Source organism: Plectropomus leopardus, chromosome 15 (genome assembly GCF_026936395.1).
Source record: "Plectropomus leopardus strain MGB_pleo_1.0 chromosome 15, ASM2693639v1, whole genome shotgun sequence".
Lineage (NCBI taxonomy): Eukaryota > Metazoa > Chordata > Actinopteri > Perciformes > Serranidae > Plectropomus > Plectropomus leopardus.
This window is the reverse complement of record NC_142190.1, coordinates 86403-106506: the sequence shown is the minus strand read 5'-3', so window position 1 is coordinate 106506 and position 20104 is coordinate 86403. Positions and strand designations below refer to the sequence as shown.

The window sequence follows — 20104 nt, the reverse complement described above, 5'->3', positions numbered from 1 at the left end:
GGTTCAATACCTGAGACAGGTGTGAGACAGGTGTGACAGATTAGATAAGTGTGAGACAAGTGTGTGAGAGGTGAGACAGGTAAGGCAGATGTGAGACAGGTGTGTGAGAGGTGAGACAGGTAAGACAGGTGTGTGAGAGGTGAGACAGGTAAGGCAGATGTGAGACAGGTGTGTGAGAGGCGAGACAGGTAAGACAGGTGTGTGAGAGGTGAGACAGGTAAGGCAGATGTTAGACAGGTGTGTGAGAGGTGAGACAGGTAAGACAGGTGTGTGAGAGGTGAGACAGGTAGGACAGATGTGAGACAGGTGTGTGAGAGGCGAGACAGGTAAGACAGGTGTGTGAGAGGTGAGACAGGTAAGGCAGATGTTAGACAGGTGTGTGAGAGGTGAGACAGGTAAGACAGGTGTGTGAGAGGTGAGACAGGTAAGGCAGATGTTAGACAGGTGTGTGAGAGGTGAGACAGGTAAGACAGGTGTGTGAGAGGTGAGACAGGTAAGGCAGATGTTAGACAGGTGTGTGAGAGGTGAGACAGGTAAGGCAGATGTTAGACAGGTGTGTGAGAGGTGAGACAGGTAAGACAGGTGTGTGAGAGGTGAGACAGGTAGGACAGATGTGAGACAGGTGTGTGAGAGCAGCAGGAGAGGAGCGCTCCGGGTGTTAGAGGGTTAACTCCGACAGCAGCGTGTTTTTCTACCTGTGGATGTCGGAGTGACGATGTCCTCAGGTGTTTGTTTGAGATGAGGTCAAAGGTCAAGGGGGCGGAGCTTTACAGCGGCTGGACTTCAGACTGAGATAAGGGACAGGAAGTTGCTCATTAAAGATCGGGTGAGGTCGTCTCAGTGATTGATTACTGACGGGAACGAGTTTTATTGATTGGTCTGAAACAAACTAAAGAACTCATTAAACTCATTGATCACTTTCTAATCAGCAGGTTATTGATACGTTCTGATATCTTTAGTAAACGGGATCAAATTTTGGTTTCGGGCGTCTGATGCTGTCAGCAGTTTTTCTGTTGTGAAACCTGATTATTGATTATCAGCTGCTGTATTGATAATGGCTCATTAATCATGTGGAGCTCAATAAAAGCTGATCAGAGATCAAACTGACGGTCAGAGGAGCTGATCTCAGGTCTGCAGCAGGTGAGTCTCTCTCATTGATCAATCCTTCACAATAATCACTTTCTGATTCTTTAAGTATTGATCATAGATCAGAGATGTGAGTGTGTGCTGCCTGATTATAGATCTATGATCAGTGATCAGTTACAGGTTTTAGATCAATAATCAGAGTCAGTGATCAGTAACAGGTTTTAGATCAATAATCAGAGTCATTGATCAGTTACAGGTTTTAGATCAATAATCAGAGTCATTGATCAGTTACAGGTTTTAGATCAATAATCAGAGTCAATGATCAGTGACTGTGTGTATGTTGTGCAGTTAAAGAGTGTTTTTGTGTCTCTGCAGCTCAAACAAACAAACTTTATCTGGAAAATGATTAATGAACTCTTTCACTTCTGACTGATCAATGTATTGATTTATTGATTGATTGATATGTGTATTGATGCATTGACTGATGTAACGATGTATTGAATGATGTAATGATTGATGCGAACTGTCCAGGGTGACTCCGCCCAATGACAGCTTGGTGTATTGACTGATGTATTGACGTATTGGTGTATTGATTGATGTATTGATTGGTGTATTGATTGATGTATTGGTGTATTAATTGATGTATTGGTGTGTTGATTGGTGTATTGGGGTATTGATTGGTGTATTGATTGATGTATTGACGTATTGATTGTTTCAGTCGTCAGTATGGAGCGCAGTCTGTCTTCTCTGGAGTTTCTGCTCGCCGTTGTCTCGTCTCTTCTTCTCTGCTGCTGTGTCGCGCTGATCGCCATCTGCTGGATCCAAAGCACAGCAGGTACACACACTCTTCATCTTCGTCCTCAACACACACACACACACACACACACACACACACACACACATTACAAACTCTTCATCACACTCTTCATTCTGTTATTGATGAGCTGTGTGTGTGTGTGTGTGTGTGTGTGTGTGTGTGTGTGTGTGTGTGTGTGTGTGTTCAGGTGGCGTGGAGCCAGCGGCGCTGAGCGGTCGCCTGCTGATCGCTGATGGAGCGACTTTCTCTGACGAGCTGAAGAACTCGAGCAGCTCAACATTTAAAACTCTGGCCTTCGACATCCAGCAGCTGGTGACAGCACACGCTCTTATTCTGAAAGAGACACCTGCTCTTACTCTAAAAGAAACACACGCTCTTATTTTGTATACAACAAATGCTCTTATTCTGAAAGAAACAACACATGCTCTTATTCTGAAAGAGACACGAAGCTGACACCTTCACCAACAGCTCAAGTCATCAGCTTTTATTGTGAAAGACAGAAATGCTCAGTTTCAGCTGATTATCTGCAGCACTGTAAGCGTGATCTATAACGCTGATCAATACTGACCTGATCAGTTTGATCAGGTATAAGAGTGGTCACATGATGCTTCTCTGCCAAGTCCCTGATCACAGTCTGCTCTCTGATTGGTCGACAGGTATCAGAGGCGTTCAGTCACAGTGAGCTCAGGCGGGAGTTCAAGTCCTGTCAGGTGTTACACTTCAGGTCTGATCAATGACATCATCATTGATCAGTGACATTACCACTGATCAGTGACATCGTCATGATCAATGACATCATCACCGATCAATCAAATCATCACCAATCAATGACATCATCACTAATCAGTGGCATCATCACTGATCAGTGACATTATCAGTGACATCATCACTGATCAATGATCAGCTGACTGATAAGTTTCAGACTGATTGATTGATTGAACAGTTTTGATCAGATGATAACTGATTCTTTATTGATCTGTGTCCTCAGTCGGGGCAGTGTGATGGTGACCTTTGACCTCTGGTTCAGTCAGCTGGTAGACGCGAAGGAGGCGGAGCAGCAGCTGGGGGTGGGGCTTCAAAAGGCCGAGGGCTCCAGATTGGTGATCGACAGGAACAGCATCCAGATCACAGGTGAGGTCACTGTGAGGTCATCGCCGCGAGGTCATCCCAGTGTAAAGTCAGTGAGGTCATCGCCGTGAGGTCATCGCAGTGTAAAGTCAGTCAGGTCATCACAGTGTAAACTCGGTGAGGTCATCCCAGTGTAAAGTCGGTGAGGTCATCGCAGTGTCAAGTCGGTGAGGTCATCACAGTGTAAACTCGATGAGGTCATCACAGTGTAAAGTCGGTGAGGTCATCCCAGTGTAAAGTCGGTGAGGTCATCGCAGTGTAAAGTCGGTGAGGTCATCCCAGTGTAAAGTCGGTGAGGTCATCGCAGTGTAAAGTCGGTGAGGTCATCGCAGTGTAAAGTCAGTGAGGTCATCACAGTGTAAAGTCGGTGAGGTCATCGCAGTGTAAAGTCGGTGAGGTCATCGCAGTGTAAAGTCGGTGAGGTCATCGCAGTGTAAAGTCAGTGAGGTCATCACAGTGTAAAGTCGGTGAGGTCATCACAGTGTAAAGTCGGTGAGGTCATCGCAGTGTAAAGTCGGTGAGGTCATCGCAGAGGTAAAGTCAGTGAGGTCATCCCAGTGTAAAAGTCGGTGAGGTCATTCGCAGTGTAAAGTCGGTGAGGTCATCGAGTGCAGTGAGGTCATCAAGGAAGTTAATCATGTGAGGTCCGAGTGTAAAGTCAGTGAGGTCATCACAGTGTAAAGTCGGTGAGGTCATCGCAGTGTAAAGTCGGTGAGGTCATCGCAGTGTAAAGTCAGTGAGGTCATCACAGTGTAAAGTCGGTGAGGTCATCGCAGTGTAAAGTCAGTGAGGTCATCACAGTGTAAAGTCGGTGAGGTCATCGCAGTGTAAAGTCGGTGAGGTCATTGCCGTGAGGTCATCGCAGGGTTAACTATGTGAGGTCATCGCAGTGAGGTCATCACAGTGTAAAGTCGGTGAGGTCATCACAGTCAACTCAGCTGATGTTTGTTTGTGTTTGAGCAGAAAAAGACGACAAGACGACGGCGGCTCCGTCCAGCGTCACACCTACAGCAGGTGAGAGGAGCAACTGATGAGATCAGAAACATTTGGAAAAGCTTTATCAACACTGACAGGCGTCAGAAGGAGAGAGAAGACAAAGTAATGAAGGAAAATAACGATTATAAATGAAGAATAAAGAATACAACTTAAAAAAGAATACAAATAAATAATAAAGAATAAAAGAGAAAGAATAAAATGAAGAATATGGGGCGTCGGTGGATGAAGCGGGCACCCATTGCACGGGGGCTCTGTCCTTGCTGCAGCGGCCGCGGGTTTGATTCTGGTTTGCAGCCCTTTGCTGCATGTCTTCCCCTCTCTCTCCCCCTTTCACGCCAGCAGGCTCCTGTCCTGTCTAATAAAGGCAGAAATGCCCCCCAAAAATCTTTAAAAAATAAATAAATAAGTAAATTAAAAAATATAAATGATGAATAAAAAATAAAAAATAAGACTGCTTAAGATTAAAAAAAGAATAGAAATGAAGATAATGTATAAAAATTGAAATAAAGAATAGAAATAACAAATAAAAAATAAAAGTAATGAATAGAATGAAGAATTCAAATTTAAAATAATTAATAAATTAAATTAAAAATAAAAATAAGAATAGCAGATCAAACAAAGTTTGACTGTTGTCTTCTGATGATGTCTCCTGTGTGTCTCCTGATGATGTCTCCGGTTTGTCTCCTGATGATGTCTCCTGTGTGTCCTCAGTGACATGTCCTCCCGGTCAGACATCCTGTGCAGATGGATCGATGTGCGTCCTGATTGGTCGGCTGTGTGACGGAGTTCAAGACTGTCCCGATGTCTCGGACGAGGACGTCGCCCACTGCGGTCAGTCATCATCAGGATGATGGCTGACAGTCACCCGACAGGCAACAGGATGTGACTTCAGGTGTTTAACTTCCTGTGACATCATTGCTCTTGTCTCCTTAGCGACGGCGTGTGACGGCCAGTTCGTGCTGAGCGGTCCGAGCGGCTCATTCAGCTCGTCGGTCACCGCAGAGACGTACAACAGCAGCAGTTTCTGTCGCTGGATCATCAGGTCATACACACACACACACACACCTGTCAGGTATATGTGTGTGTGTGTGTGTGTGTGTGTGTGTGTGTGTGTGTGTGTGTGTGTGTGTGTGTGAACGTCAGCAGCAAACAGCTGAACCTCTAATAAACAACACGTCACTGTTTGTTTTTGTTTCAGAATTGATAAAGATTTGTTTGAATCAGAATCAGATTTAAAATCCTGAGACCCAGAGCGTCTGTCTGTGTGTCCTCAGGGTGGACAGAGGACTCTCTGTCCAGGTCAACTTCCTGCAGTTTGACACAGAAGAACACACTGACACTCTGAGACTCTACGAGGGAGTCGGAGACAGCACACACCTGACAGGTAACACACACACACACACACCTGACAGGTAACACACACACACACACACACCTGACAGGTAACACACACACACCTGACAGGTAACACACACACACACACACACACACACACACCTGACAGGTAACACACACACACACACACACACACACACACAACTGACAGGAAACAAACACACACACACACACACAAAACTGACAGGTAACACACACACACACACACACACACACACACACACCTGACAGGTAACACACACACACACACACACACACACACACACCTGACAGGTAACACACACACACACACACACACACACAACTGACAGGTAACACACACACACACACACAACAGACAGGTAACACACACACACACACACACACACACACACACACACCTGACAGGTAACACACACACACACACACCTGATAGGTAACACATACACACACACACACACACACACACACACACACCTGACAGGTAACACACACACACCTAACAACATACTGTTATATTATTGGCAGCTGAGCTCTCAGGCTCCGCCCCTCCTGGGACCGTGTGGTTGCTAAGTGACCAATCAACTGTTGAGTTTCTGTCTGATGACATCAACAACTTGTCAGGCTTCATCGCCACCTACAGCGCTGCCAACACCGCCAACCTGACAGGTGACCATGACTCCGCCCCCACAGGAAGTACACAACCACTCACTGAACCTGTCCACCTGTGTGTGTGTGTGTGTGTGTGTGTGTGTGTGTGTGCGTGCTTGTTTTCAGGGCAGTTTCCCAGAGAGCAGGTGATGTGAAAACTCTGAGTGTGTTAACCTTGAGAGAGGAGGAACTGTTATCTGTTCCAGAAAGAGTTAAGTCAAACTCAGTCGGTCACCATGGTAACTGACTCTGAGTCAGTCACCATTGTAACTGTGAACATAACCTGCTCGCTGGCAGGTTTTCTATCAGAAACATAGAGTTTACCTGTCTCCTCCCACCTGAAGCAAACTGTCAGACACTGTCCGTATTTTTGCAGTCTGATCAATATCGAGCAGAATTATTACGCAGCATCTTACGTCAGGAGAGGATTTACAGACCTCGATTGGATGTGCTCTCATTCCTGATGAATTTTTGTTATAGCGGCACAGTTTTTTATTACACTAAATCAGTCATTGATCTTAATAACATGCTGCAGCCGCACTCAGCAGGACATGAGTCCAGAGGACATTTATGTGTCCAAACAGCATCCTGTTGGCCTTTAGCGACTACATCGCTTCAAACGGGCCCGAGCGAAGATTTACTCCGTTTAACGTCAAATACGAATCAAACCAAAGTGAGGTCGGCCTACGATCATGGCGGAGTGAAATCCGTCGACCTTTCTGAACGATGTTTTTATAGATTTCATTTTCAGCTGCTTCAGAGAGCGTTTTCCCCCTGAGGACCTGAACCCAGATGAAGACCAGCATTTATTCTCTCCCTCACTGCTTCATGGCTTTTTATGGAGGTCGTGCACGCGCCGAACTCAGAGTGAACACGCTCACAGCTGATTGGACGGATTCAGATCAGCTGATCTGGACCCCAAAACTCAGAGTTTCTCGTCTCAGAGTTCAGAGTCACTCAGAGTCTGATCAGCCTCCTCTCTGAAAACCCTCTAGGTGAGCAGAAGCTGTCCTGTACCTTTGAGCAGGGTATGTGCTTCTGGCAACAGCAGCAGGACAATGACGGCAACTGGATTCGAACACGCGGCTCCACGTTTCCTCCACTGAGTGGCCCGAGCGTCGACCACACGCTGGGGAATGCCTCCGGTCAGTTCAATAAACAACAACAAACAAACAAACAACACAGGATGATAAGAAGACCGAGAGGAATATTGTTGTTTGTTGTTATTAGTTGCAGTAGTTAGTGATATTAGTGATGTTAGTGATGTTTGTTTGTTTGTTTGTTTTTCAGGTTTCTACATGGTCACTCCTCTGAGTCCCGGCCAATGGCTGAAGAGCTTCAGGATCCACAGTCTCCCTCTGACTCCGCCGACACAGCCCCTGTGTCTCAGCTTCTGGTATACTTCAACAACAACAACAACAACAACAACAACAACAGCAACAACAACAAATACAACAACAACTACAACAACATCAACAAATACACCAACAAAAACAACAACTACAACAACATCAACAAATACACCAACAAATACAACAACAAAAACAACAACTACAACAACATCAACAACCACAAATAAAAATACACACAGGTCAGCTGACAGAGTTAAAATCAGATTTTCAGCGTATGAAAACATTCTGTTCAGAGTTTCAGTCTCAGACCTTCAGGACGAACGCAGACGAGTTTGAGATCAGATTTGAAAACGTAAACACAGTTGATGTTCTGGACGTCAGGTGGGAGGAGCTCCGCAGGCGGCAGGCGGACCGGCCTCTGAACCTGCTGGCGGTCCGGTGGGCGGGGGGGCAGTGAGGGTAATAAACATAAGGGACAGACATAAGGACACATGAGGACAGAACCGCGGGGAACGCGACAGATTTAAAGGTTTTGAGTTGAATGAACTGAGTTCAGCCAGAGAGAAAAGATTTAACCAACCAGGGAGCCCGACAGCGAGTCCAGGAGAGACGGGACAACCACGTCCTTCATTTCTTCACAACAAAGACGCAAACAAACAAATGAAAATGGAAACAACGAGGAAAGAAACATGTAAACAGCACATAAACACGTGTGTGTGTGTGTGTGTGTGTGTGTGTGTGCAGGTACCACATGTTCGGAGAGGATGTCCACCGTCTCTGCGTCCTGCTGTCTCAGCCCAACGTCACTGTGGTGTTCCAGAAAGATGGTAACTATGGGGACAGCTGGAATTACGGCCAGGTGACCCTCGACCTGACGGCAGAGACCACGGTCAGTGATGATTGATCAGTTATTGATCAGCTGATGGATAGTGATGATCAGTGTGACCTCTGACCTCTGCAGGTGGTGTTTGAAGCCCTGAAGGAGGGCGGGATGAGGAATGACATTGCCCTGGATGACATCACTGTGACCTCTGGTCCGTGTGGCCCTGCCCCCCCGGAACCTACCAACGTACCACCTCCAACAACCACGCCCCCGATACCAGGTGAGAGACAGACCACACCCCTTTAACAGGTGAGCCACAGACCACGTCACTTTTACACATAAGACACATGCCACGCCCCCTTGACAGGTGACCCCCGCAGACCACGCCCCCTTTGACAGGTGAGACACAGACCACCAGGGGCGTCCTAGTGGGGGGAAAAGTGGGACTGACTACCCAGGGCCCCAGTGGGGAGGGGAGCCCTTAATGTGCCTGAAATAAAAATTAATTTTTTATTTTCATTTTTTTCTCTTTAAGCAACAACTGCAACAAGTTAAAACTAACTAAAACTGTCTGAATAAATAAGCAAACATTCAGAATTCCTTTCTGGCAAAAATGTGGAGTCTCTCTCAGAGGCCCCTCTCACCCCTACTTAATGCTCAAAATGGTCCAGTCCGCCCTGCACCGGTCGACTGAGTTGATTTGTCAGCAGTCGGACAGGTGCGAGAGCGAGTGACGTCCGGGTATCAGGTAGTAGCAGGCTGAGGTAAAACAACGTTTAATGACTTTCTTTCAAAAGAAATTTGGGCACAACGTACACAGTTTAAAAATGGTTTACTCTCAAACCAGCAATGTAGATTCCAGGCGCTCAGGAGTCGAGCTTGGATTATATTTGTGTTTTAGATAAAAGTTTATTATTTCCATAAATGACTCAATCTCATATGACATTATATTTGTACATTTTACTTTGTGGTAAAGTCAGTCAACTTTGGAGCAATGTTAATTTCCCAGTGAAATATAATATAGATATCAACAGATTCATCACAGTCTCTAGATTCATATAACTGACCAGCTTTAAAACGTAGCGTGCTAACACCCGACAAACACGGTGTATTTCATTTCAGGTAAGACTGTTTCCATTAGTGTTAGAGAAGTAAACTGAGAACTGAGGGGAATAATTACAATTATTAGGGTCACGGCATCAAGTGTGGCTGAATCTGACTGAAAGTAAACTGTAGTTTTTGGAGGTTTTTCACGTTGAGGGGTCAGATTAAACAAAATAAACCCTTGTTATTCAACGAGTCTCTTGGCTTCAAATAATCGTGTTTAAAGAGGTCTGAAGGGCAATATTCTGCATGCTAGGCCGGTAAAAAGCATCCTGAATGAAACACTTGCAGTTACAGTTTAGAAATTGTAAAACTAATATTGATATGCAGCTTAGATTGGAGACAGTTAACCAAGATAGCTTTGAGCATATATTTTTTGTTTAATCCAAATAAACCAGTATCATAGCAACAACAATGTCACGTTACGTCACAGTGTTGGCTAGCATAACATAACATTATGAACCGCATGATCTTCAGTTTCAGAAACTGAAAGTGCAGCAGCGGCCGGCCTCTCAGCATCCGCTCATGTTTCTGAGGATGTAGCTGAGCTCGAATCGTGGAAACGAACAGCAGTTTCTGAGCAGTCGTCTGTAGTTTCAGAGATCTTAGATCTTAGAAACAGGAACAACAACGATCCTGTTTATACTGCATGTTAGGCTGAAGGCAGCACAAGACTCTGATGGTCGTCCTGTTTGCTTTCTTGCTTGTAGGGTTCAGTCCTGGCAGGTATAGAGGAGCAGCAGGTGTTCAGCAGGTGTTAGAGGATGAAGGAGGTGAGGAGTATGAGGGCATGAGTGAGAATGATGACAGGAGGACAGGAGAAGCTGAAGAAAGTGAGGGCAGTTCATCGAGTACTTTCCAGTGTGGTTATAACAGTTGTGCAGGGTTGGCTGTTTTCATGGGGATGAGAATTCCTGGCGACGCCCCATGCAGACCCCGCCCCTTTCAACAGGTGAGACACAGAGCCCGCCCCTTTCAACAGGTGAGACACAGACCACACCCCTTTTAACAGGATGCTTTTTAAGAAGAAGCCTTCCAAGTTGTATTTATTTTTGATTGTTATTAATTGTTCTTTACTGTTATTGCTTTTTATGTATTTTGTTGTTGTTGTTTATTTTGGTGATTTGTTGTTGTTTGTGATTGTTGTGTTCTTAAGCTGTGATTCAGACTCAGACACTATTGGTTCACCTGTGGCCTGACTCTGCCCTATCTGTGCTCTGATTGGTCCAGCTGACTGCGGAGGACCCTTTGACCTCTGGGAGCCAAACTCCACCTTCAGTTCACCAAATTACCCACAATCCTATGGGAACAAGGCTCAGTGTGAGTACAGGCCAGGAGTCAGTGTCCTCCCAGTAAAGACCAGTACAGAGAAACACTGCACCACCAAAACCATTCAGTTCTTTTTTTCTCTTTTTTTCCAGCTTTATTTAACAAAAAAAATGTACAAAATAAGTCAGACAAACAAAAAACACAAACATACAAGAGAGCACACAGACGATAATAAATAATAATAAATACACATAACATCAATACAAAAACCAATAAAAATATTTAAAATATTATTTTTAAAAAAGGAGACAGACAGTATCGGAAATAATACGTATTTACATTAGATAACCAGAGATAAGCTGGGATGACATCATCTCCACTGACTACAACAATGTACTACAAATCCCAGAGTTCCTTTCAGCTATTGCCTGTCGTCTTCTCTCACCGAAGTACTTTTACTTGTTTTTACTAGTTTGTTAAAAATGTTTAATCACAGAAAAACATTTTCTCCGTAAAACTGATCTGCAGTTGACTTCTTTAATGATTAAAGTGTCAGACTTTATTTATTTATGAAACATGAGCTCATCGGCCACTTTCTTCTTCTGGAGCTTTCACTCACGTCTCACAGTCTTCCTCGGCCGACTGACAGTTTCATCAAAGTGACTTTTCTGTTTATGTTTCTGATTCTACAGAAACATAAACATCAGCTGATATCTGACACAAACATGTCAACAACAGCAGGTTTATAGACAAATACACATGTAAACAACATAAAAATAAATCATAAACAAGTAAACAGAAATAAACAAAAGCATGTAAACAAACAGACTGAAGATGAGTAAACAAACACCTGAGGATGTTTACCTGGCTTCACCCATGATCCTCTGCTGCTGCAGGTCTCTGGACGCTCCACGCCGCCGACGGGCAGAACATCCAGCTCCACTTCTTGGACTTCGATGTCGAAGCGACCCATGACGTCATAGAGGTGCGGGACGGAGTAGGGCCGAACTCCACCTCACTGGGTGAGCGTTTTACCCAGAATCCTCTCAGTTCCGCCCCTCCAGGCGTGTGTGTGATCAGGTGACGTCGCTCTGCATGTTTGAATGTGTGTCTGAATGTTTTCGTTCTTCAAGCCATCCTGACGGGCAGCGATGGCCCCGCCCATGACCTGTTCTCAACGACCAATCAAATGACAGTGTGGATGTTCACAGACAAATCGGGTCACGGACGCGGATTCAGAGCCAACTTCAGCTCCGGGGTCAACCTGGGCTCGCCAGGTGAGTTCAGCCTAGCAGGGATCATTGATAAGAGTTACTGATTATTGATTGTTTGTTTGTGAACAGCTGCGTGCGCGGGCGGTCAGTTCCAGTGTCACACAGGAAGCTGTATCCACAGCAACACTCAGTGTGATGGCAAGGTCGACTGTCCTGACGCCTCCGACGAAGCTGACTGTGGTGAGTCCATCAGGAGGTGAGGTCACCATCAATACCTCACCTGTGACCATGACAGGTGTGTTCACAGGTGTGTGTGTGTGTGTGTGTGTGTGTGTGTTTCAGTTGTGCTGGGGCAGAACAGTTCCAGTCGTCTCCAGTTTCAACTGGTTTCCTCTCTGCTCACCGTGTGTGCCGACACCTGGAACCCTCACCTGTCTGACTTCACCTGCCAGTACCTGGGATACAGGTAACTCTCATCCCCTGGTACCTGGACACAGGTAACTCTCACCTGGTGGTACCTGAGATACAGGTAACTCCCTCCTGGTGGTACTTGAGATACAGGTAACTCTCTCCTGGTGGTACCTGAGATACAAGTAACGCTCTCCTGGTGGTACTTGAGATACAAGTAACTCTCTCCTGGTGGTACTTGAGATACAAGTAACTCTCTCCTGGTGGTACTTGAGATACAGGTAACTCTCTCCTGGTGGTACCTGAGATACAGGTAACTCTCTCCTGGTGCTACCTGAGATACAGGTAACTTTCTCCTGGTGGTACTTGAGATACAAGTAACTCTCTCCTGGTGGTACTTGAGATACAAGTAACTCTCTCCTGGTGGTACTTGAGATACAGGTAACTCTCTCCTGGTGGTACCTGAGATACAGGTAACTCTCTCCTGGTGGTACTTGAGATACAGGTAACTCTCTCCTGGTGGTACCTGAGATACAGGTAACTCTCTCCTGGTGGTACTTGAGATACAAGTAACTCTCTCCTGGTGGTACTTGAGATACAGGTAACTCTCTCCTGGTGGTACCTGAGATACAGGTAACGCTCTCCTGGTGGTACTTGAGATACAAGTAACTCTCTCCTGGTGGTACTTGAGATACACGTAACTCTCTCCTGGTGGTACCTGAGATACAGGTAACTCTCTCCTGGTGGTACCTGAGATACAGGTAACTCTCTCCTGGTGGTACTTGAGATACAGGTAACTCTCTCCTGGTGGTACCTGAAAACAGGTAACTCAGCTCTGGTTTCTGTTCCTGCAGGTCGGGGGAGGCCACGCTGCTGCCGGCTCGGCCCCAAGACTCACCGTTTACAGTCATCACCGTCACCAGTAACAAAACATTGGAAGCCAGTGTCAGGTACTCAAGACCAGAGCCTGAACTAGAACTGAATCTAGAACCTGAATCTGAACACTGGGACCAGAACAACTACTGGAAATATAACTAGATCTAGAACCATAACTAGAACTGAATCTGGCAGCAAACCTAAAACCAGATCTAGAACTAAAACTAGAACAGAACCAGAACCAGAATTAGATGGAATTGGAACTGAAGTAGAACCAGCACCATATAAAAAACATCAATTTAGACCAGGACCTGAACCAGAACCTGAACCAGAACCAGAGTCCAGTTCTAAAGACTGATGTTGTTTTTACAGCGAAACCTGCAGCAGCGATAGAGTGATCTCCCTCAGCTGTGACAACCAACGTGAGTACACACACAACTACAAACAGCTACACACAGCTACAAATACACACAACTACAAACAGCTACAAACAGCTACAAATACACACAACTACAAACAGCTACACACAGCTACAAATACACACAACAACAAACAGCTACACACAAATACACACAACAACAAACAGCTACACACAAATACACACAACAACAAACAGCTACACACAGCTACAAATACACACAACAACAAACAGCTACACATAGTTCATATGTCTGTGTAGTGTTAAATTGGCCTAATGTGCGTGACTCGCTGTGACTCCGTGTGACTCTGTGTGACTCTGTGTGACTCTGTGTGACTCCATGGGACTCTGTGTGACTCTGTGTGACTCCATGGGACTCTGTGTGACTTGCTGTGACTCCGTGGGACTCGCTGTGACTCGCTGTGACTCTGTGTGACTCGCTGTGACTCTGTGTGACTCACTGTGACTCGCTGTGACTCTGTGGGACTCGCTGTGACTCTGTGTGACTCACTGTGACTCGCTGTGACTCCGTGAGACTCGCTGTGACTCCATGGGACTCGCTGTGACTCTGTGTGACTCGCTGTGACTCTGTGTGACTCTGTGTGACTCGCTGTGACTCTGTGTGACTCGCTGTGACTCTGTGTGATTCGCTGTGACTCGCTGTGACTCTGTGGGACTCGCTGTGACTCTGTGTGACTCACTGTGACTCGCTGTGACTCCGTGTGACTCGCTGTGACTCCGTGGGACTCGCTGTGACTCCGTGTGACTCTGTGTGACTCTGTGTGACTCTGTGTGACTCTGTGTGACTCGCTGTGACTCTGTGTGACTCGCTGTGACTCCGTGGGACTCGCTGTGGATCGCTGTGACTCTGTGGGACTCGCTGTGACTCGCTGTGACTCTGTGTGACTCGCTGTGACTCTGTGTGACTCTGTGTGACTCGCTGTGACTCTGTGTGACTCGCTGTGACTCCGTGGGACTCGCTGTGACTCGCTGTGGATCGCTGTGACTCCGTGGGGCTCGCTGTGACTCTGTGTGATTCTGTGTGACTCCGTGGGACTCTGTGTGACTCGCTGTGACTCCGTGGGACTCGCTGTGACTCGCTGTGACTCCGTGTGACTCTGTGTGACTCTGTGTGACTCTGTGTGACTCGCTGTGACTCGCTGTGACTCTGTGGGACTCTGTGTGACTCGCTGTGACTCTGTGTGACTCGCTGTGACTGTGTGACTCACTGTGACTCCGTGGGACTCGCTGTGACTCGCTGTGGATCGCTGTGACTCTGTGGGACTCGCTGTGACTCCGTGTGACTCGCTGTGACTCTGTGTGACTCTGTGTGACTCTGTGTGACTCGCTGTGACTCTGTGGGACTCTGTGTGACTTGCTGTGACTCTGTGTGACTCGCTGTGACTCCGTGGGACTCGCTGTGACTCACTGTGGATCGCTGTGACTCTGTGGGACTCGCTGTGACTCGCTGTGACTCCGTGTGACTCGCTGTGACTCGCTGTGACTCTGTGTGACTCGCTGTGACTCTGTGTGACTCGCTGTGACTCCGTGTGACTCGCTGTGACTCGCTGTGACTCGCTGTGACTCGCTGTGACTCTGTGTGACTCTGTGGGACTCTGTGTGACTTGCTGTGACTCTGTGTGACTCGCTGTGACTCCGTGTGACTCGCTGTGACTCCGTGGGACTCGCTGTGACTCGCTGTGACTCGCTATGACTCGCTGTGACTCTGTGTGACTCTGTGGGACTCTGTGTGACTTGCTGTGACTCTGTGTGACTCGCTGTGACTCCGTGGGACTCGCTGTGACTCACTGTGGATCGCTGTGACTCTGTGGGACTCGCTGTGACTCGCTGTGACTCGCTGTGACTCCGTGTGACTCGCTGTGACTCGCTGTGACTCTGTGTGACTCGCTGTGACTCTGTGTGACTCGCTGTGACTCTGTGTGACTCGCTGTGACTCCGTGGGACTCGCTGTGACTCGCTGTGACTCGCTATGACTCGCTGTGACTCTGTGTGACTCGCTGTGACTCGCTGTGACTCGCTGTGACTCCGTGGGACTCGCTGTGACTCTGTGTGACTCTGTGTGACTCTGTGTGACTCGCTGTGACTCGCTGTGACTCTGTGGGACTCCCTGTGACTCTGTGTGACTCACTGTGACTCGCTGTGACTCCGTGTGACTCCGTGTGACTCTGTGTGACTCTGTGTGACTCGCTGTGACTCTGTGTGACTCGCTGTGACTGTGTGACTCGCTGTGACTCCGTGGGACTCGCTGTGACTCGCTGTGGATCGCTGTGACTCTGTGGGACTCGCTGTGACTCGCTGTGACTCCGTGTGACTCGCTGTGACTCGCTGTGACTCTGTGTGACTCTGTGTGACTCGCTGTGACTCTGTGTGACTCGCTGTGACTCCGTGGGACTCGCTGTGACTCGCTGTGACTCGCTATGACTCACTGTGACTCTGTGTGACTCGCTGTGACTCTGTGTGTTTCAGTGTGTGGCGTCCGTCAGGTCACAGCTGAGCTGAGGGGGGCGGACCAAATAGGAGAGAGCTCACCTGCTGAAGGTAAAGCAGTGACCTCACAGTGACCTCTGCTGTTTGTGTTTCAGTCTGACTGGAGTGTGTGTGTGTGTGTGTGTGTGTGTGTGTGTGTGTGTGTTACCTGTCAGGTGAGGTAAGGGTGGTGGGCGGGGTTAACGCTGTGAAGGGGGCGTGGCCGTGGATGGTGTCTCTGCAGTGGAGGGGGCGTCATGTGTGTGGAGCCTCTCTGATTGGACGAAACTGGCTGCTGACGGCGGCACACTGTGTCTATGGGTCAGACAGCACTTTAAATATCTTTATTACTACTATTATCATAAGTATTATTGTTACTGTTATTACTATTATCATAAGTATTATTGTTACTGTTATTACTATTATCATAAGTATTATTGTTATTGTTATTACTATTATCATCAGTATTATTGTTATTGTTATTGTTATTACTATTATCATCAGTATTATTGTTATTGTTATTGTTATTGTTATTACTATTATCATCAGTATTCTTCTTCTTCTTCTTCTTCTTATTATTATTATTATTATTATTATTATTATTATTATTATCGCGTGTGTGTGTCTGTGTCTCTTTGTCTCTGTTGGACAGGAAGAATGTCCACCTTCGGTGGTGGACGGCTGTTTTGGGTCTCCTCTCTCAGAGTGACATGAACTCTATGGAAGTTCAGACCCGACGAGTCGATCGCATCGTGATCCACAGACGGTACAACAGACAGACCAAAGAGGCCGATATCGCCATGATGCACCTGCAGCAGCCGGTCAACTTCACGCGTCAGTAACCCCGCCCACACGCACTCACCTGCTCTCACCTTTGTTTTAAATGTCTGACCTGCATCTGCGTGCCATGATGTCACTTACCCATAATCTAAAACATTAAAAAACAAAAATGAGTCGACATCGACTTTAAACAATCCAAAGAAGACAGAATCTTTAATATGTGATATTAATTCAACATTTATTAAATGTATTTCTGACTTTATTAAACATATTTCTGTCGGTGGTGGACATTTGCAGAGTTTGTCCAGCCGGTGTGTTTACCGGCTAAAGGATGGGACGTCACAGCAGGAACCAGATGTCTCATCGCTGGATGGGGACGAGACGCCGAGCAGGGTGAGACAGCCCGAACCTGCTGAATACACTGTATACTACCTGCCTCTCCGTCTCCTCACCTGTCTGTCTCTCTGTCTGTCTCTTTGTGTCTGTGTCTGTGTCTGTCTGTGTCTCAGGGTCCCTCCCTGACTTCCTGCAGCAGGCTGAGGTCCCTCTTGTCCTCCAGGAGACGTGTCGTCTTCAGTTACCTGAGTACTCCATCAGCTCCAGCATGCTGTGTGCAGGTTACCCCGAGGGAGGCGTCGACTCCTGTAAGGTAAAAACACCCAGACGGACAGATTAGATTAGATTAGACAGATTAGACAGGTTACATTAGATTAGACTGATGACATTAAACAGATTAGATTAGATCCCCCGTCTCTGTGAGACCAAAAACAATGAGCAGGTTTCTGTGGATCCGTCAGTCCGCCTCCAGGTGTGTTTAACGTGGTTCTCCATGTTCTGGGAAGTGCGCCACGCTCTGAAGCAAATGTACATAGTGGCCGAAAGTGGAACTACAGCGTCACGTGATGCACACTGGCTGAGACTTTTCCCCGTTTGTTAACATCGGGAAAGAGACCTCCTTAAATCACTGGATCATTTTTTTGAGACATGTTGACTTTTCAGAACGCATTTTTTTATAGCCATTATTAAAAACATTAAGTCCTAAAGACGTAAAATGCACCATTTTCCAAATAAAGATTTGGAATTCGGTGTTTCTCCGGACATAACATGAACATGCATTGGACCCGCGGGAAACTGTTAACTGTCAAAAGTTCGCTCCGCTGTGCCCTGCCTGTTGCTGGTCTCCGACTGCTCTGTTGCTCGGCAGACGTCCGGCCGTGCGCCCTCTGCTGGCCACCGATTGGCCCCTCAGTCCCAGAGCCTTAACCCTCCAGAGCGGGGAAGGGATGACGTATTTCTGTAGGGCAACCAGGAAGTTGACGTGGCACTGGCTCCCTCATCAAAAACCGTATGGGATATTCGATTATTGCCAAAAATAAGCTTTGTGATGAACACAAGTTTATGAGACTTACACGTTTAGTTTCTGGCGATTTCATTTCACTTCAAAACACACAGACATGGAGTTCATCTGTGAAGATTACCGTGCTGAACGAACCGTGAAAGTCTCATAAACTCGTGATCATCACAGAGATCATTTTTGGTAGGTTTTTGACAAGGGGACCAGCACGATGCTAACTTCCTGGTTGGCTTACAAAAATACATCATCCCTTCACCGCTCTATTGACAGCCTTTTCAAAATGATCAATAAAGATAGAAGAAGAAGAAAAGAAGCTGCAGTATTTTACTGGCCCGCCTGTGTGGACTCACCTGAACTCACCTGGACTCACCTGGACTCACCTGAACTCACCTGAACTCACATGGACTCACCTGAACTCACCTGGACTCACCTGAACTCACCTGAACTCACCTGTTGACACCTTGTTGTTGTTTTTCAGGGCGACTCTGGAGGTCCACTGATGTGTCTGGACGATGGACACTGGACTTTGATTGGTCGGTCGTACATACAAACACACACACACACACACACACACACACACACACACAAAAAGACATGTTGCCATGGTAACGTGGCAGTCCCCGTGTGGTGTAAATGCTGTGTTCTGATTGGTTCTCTGACAGGTGTGACATCGTTCGGTTATGGCTGTGGACGACCTCAACGACCAGGAGTCTACGCCAAAGTCTCCTCCTTCACCTCCTGGATCGCCCACACCAGACGCTCCTCCTACGGACACCTCCTAATGCCTCCTCCTAATGACACCTCCTAACACCTCCTCCTGATACCTCCTCCTACTGACAACTTCTCCTACGGAGAACTCCTAACACCTCCTCCTCCTGCCTCCGCCTACTAACACCTCTTCCTACTGACACCTCCTAACACTTCTTCCTCCTCCTGCTCCGACTGACACCTCCCCAAATTGTAACCTCCAGCTACTGACACCTCCTAATACCTCCTCCTACTGACTCCTCAGACTGATTGATAAATGAAGATTTGGTTGATAGTTAAAGTCTTTGATAAATGTCTTCATTTACTCTTTGAGACGGCAGCAAACTGACCTGATTTTTTTAAAAACAAGAAAAAAAGACAATAAGCCACCAAAGAAATTACCCCAAATTATCAAAACAATTGTGAAAACTGCAAGAAAAATATGTGAAAAATTGAAAACAAAAGAAAGCGAAAGAAGGATAAAATAAAGAAAGTTAAAAAAAAAATCCCAAACAAAGAAGGCAAACAAGACAATAATGTGCTCAAAAAATTATAATAACTTTGGAGCATAATTGTAAACATGTAATTCTGAAAATTATAAATATACTTTTCTGTTGCTTTTAAAAAAATTTTTTTTAAATCTACAAATGTCTCGCAGTTTGTGGAACATATCTCACCAAAATGCTCAAAATTATTTTTTTTCCCATATTTTTGAGAGAAACTGCAGCGATGTGCTCAGCGGTTTAAGGGTTAAATATTTTGAGAGCTGCAGGAGAAAAGTGACATCACTGCGAGTTTCAAAGTGTTGAATCAGCAGATAATCTTCACATTTCGTGTCTTTGTTGTAACGTTGTTGAGTTATAAAAAGAGTTTTGGGGAAGATGACATTTTTTGTGAATTATCTGAATAAATATGAATATGTAATATAAATATTAATATGTTGTGTTTTTTTTACCATCTTTACAGAACAACAGAATGTCTTGTTTGTTATTTTACACATTTTTATAAATATGAATAAATGAAAAGACTTGAATCGTTTTTCTTTCAGTATTCTGAAATCATTCAAAATTAAAAATATTTTTCAAGCAGTAATAAAGTTTCTTCATCCTGCTTTTTATTTTCTCCATTATTTTGTAAATATTTGTAGTTTGTAATCTTACAAATTAAATGAGGATTTATTTTTGCAAACCACGTTGTGTGTGACGTCATGTGTTTACATA

At 46.0% G+C, this 20104-nt stretch overlaps 1 protein-coding gene across 1 annotated transcript; it reads left to right on the top strand.

Moving 5' to 3' along the window:
- The first annotated feature begins 4 nt into the window (after positions 1-4).
- tmprss15 (transmembrane serine protease 15) lies at positions 5-20039 on the top strand. Its single transcript, XM_088088646.1, has 28 exons — positions 5-1140; positions 1805-1921; positions 2091-2215; positions 2560-2627; positions 2892-3034; positions 3995-4045; positions 4739-4858; positions 4961-5069; positions 5302-5411; positions 5930-6070; positions 7048-7197; positions 7343-7448; positions 8149-8293; positions 8366-8507; positions 10562-10651; positions 11497-11622; positions 11734-11877; positions 11944-12054; positions 12157-12280; positions 13077-13172; positions 13471-13520; positions 16004-16075; positions 16180-16324; positions 16656-16837; positions 17081-17176; positions 17293-17432; positions 18616-18670; positions 18800-20039. The coding sequence occupies exons 2-28, from the start codon at positions 1813-1815 to the stop codon at positions 18943-18945; spliced, it is 3096 nt and encodes a 1031-aa protein (XP_087944772.1). The 5' UTR covers positions 5-1140; positions 1805-1812; the 3' UTR covers positions 18946-20039.
- The last annotated feature ends 65 nt before the right edge of the window (positions 20040-20104 follow it).

Coding starts and splice junctions, on each gene's coding strand:
- tmprss15 (XM_088088646.1), top strand. CDS start 1,813: ATGGAGCGCAGTCTGTCTTCTCTGGAGTTTCTGCTCGCCGTTGTCTCG. Junction 1,922..2,090: donor CTGGATCCAAAGCACAGCAG/GTACACACACTC, acceptor GTGTGTGTTCAG/GTGGCGTGGAGCCAGCGGCG. Junction 7,198..7,342: donor CACGCTGGGGAATGCCTCCG/GTCAGTTCAATA, acceptor TTTGTTTTTCAG/GTTTCTACATGGTCACTCCT.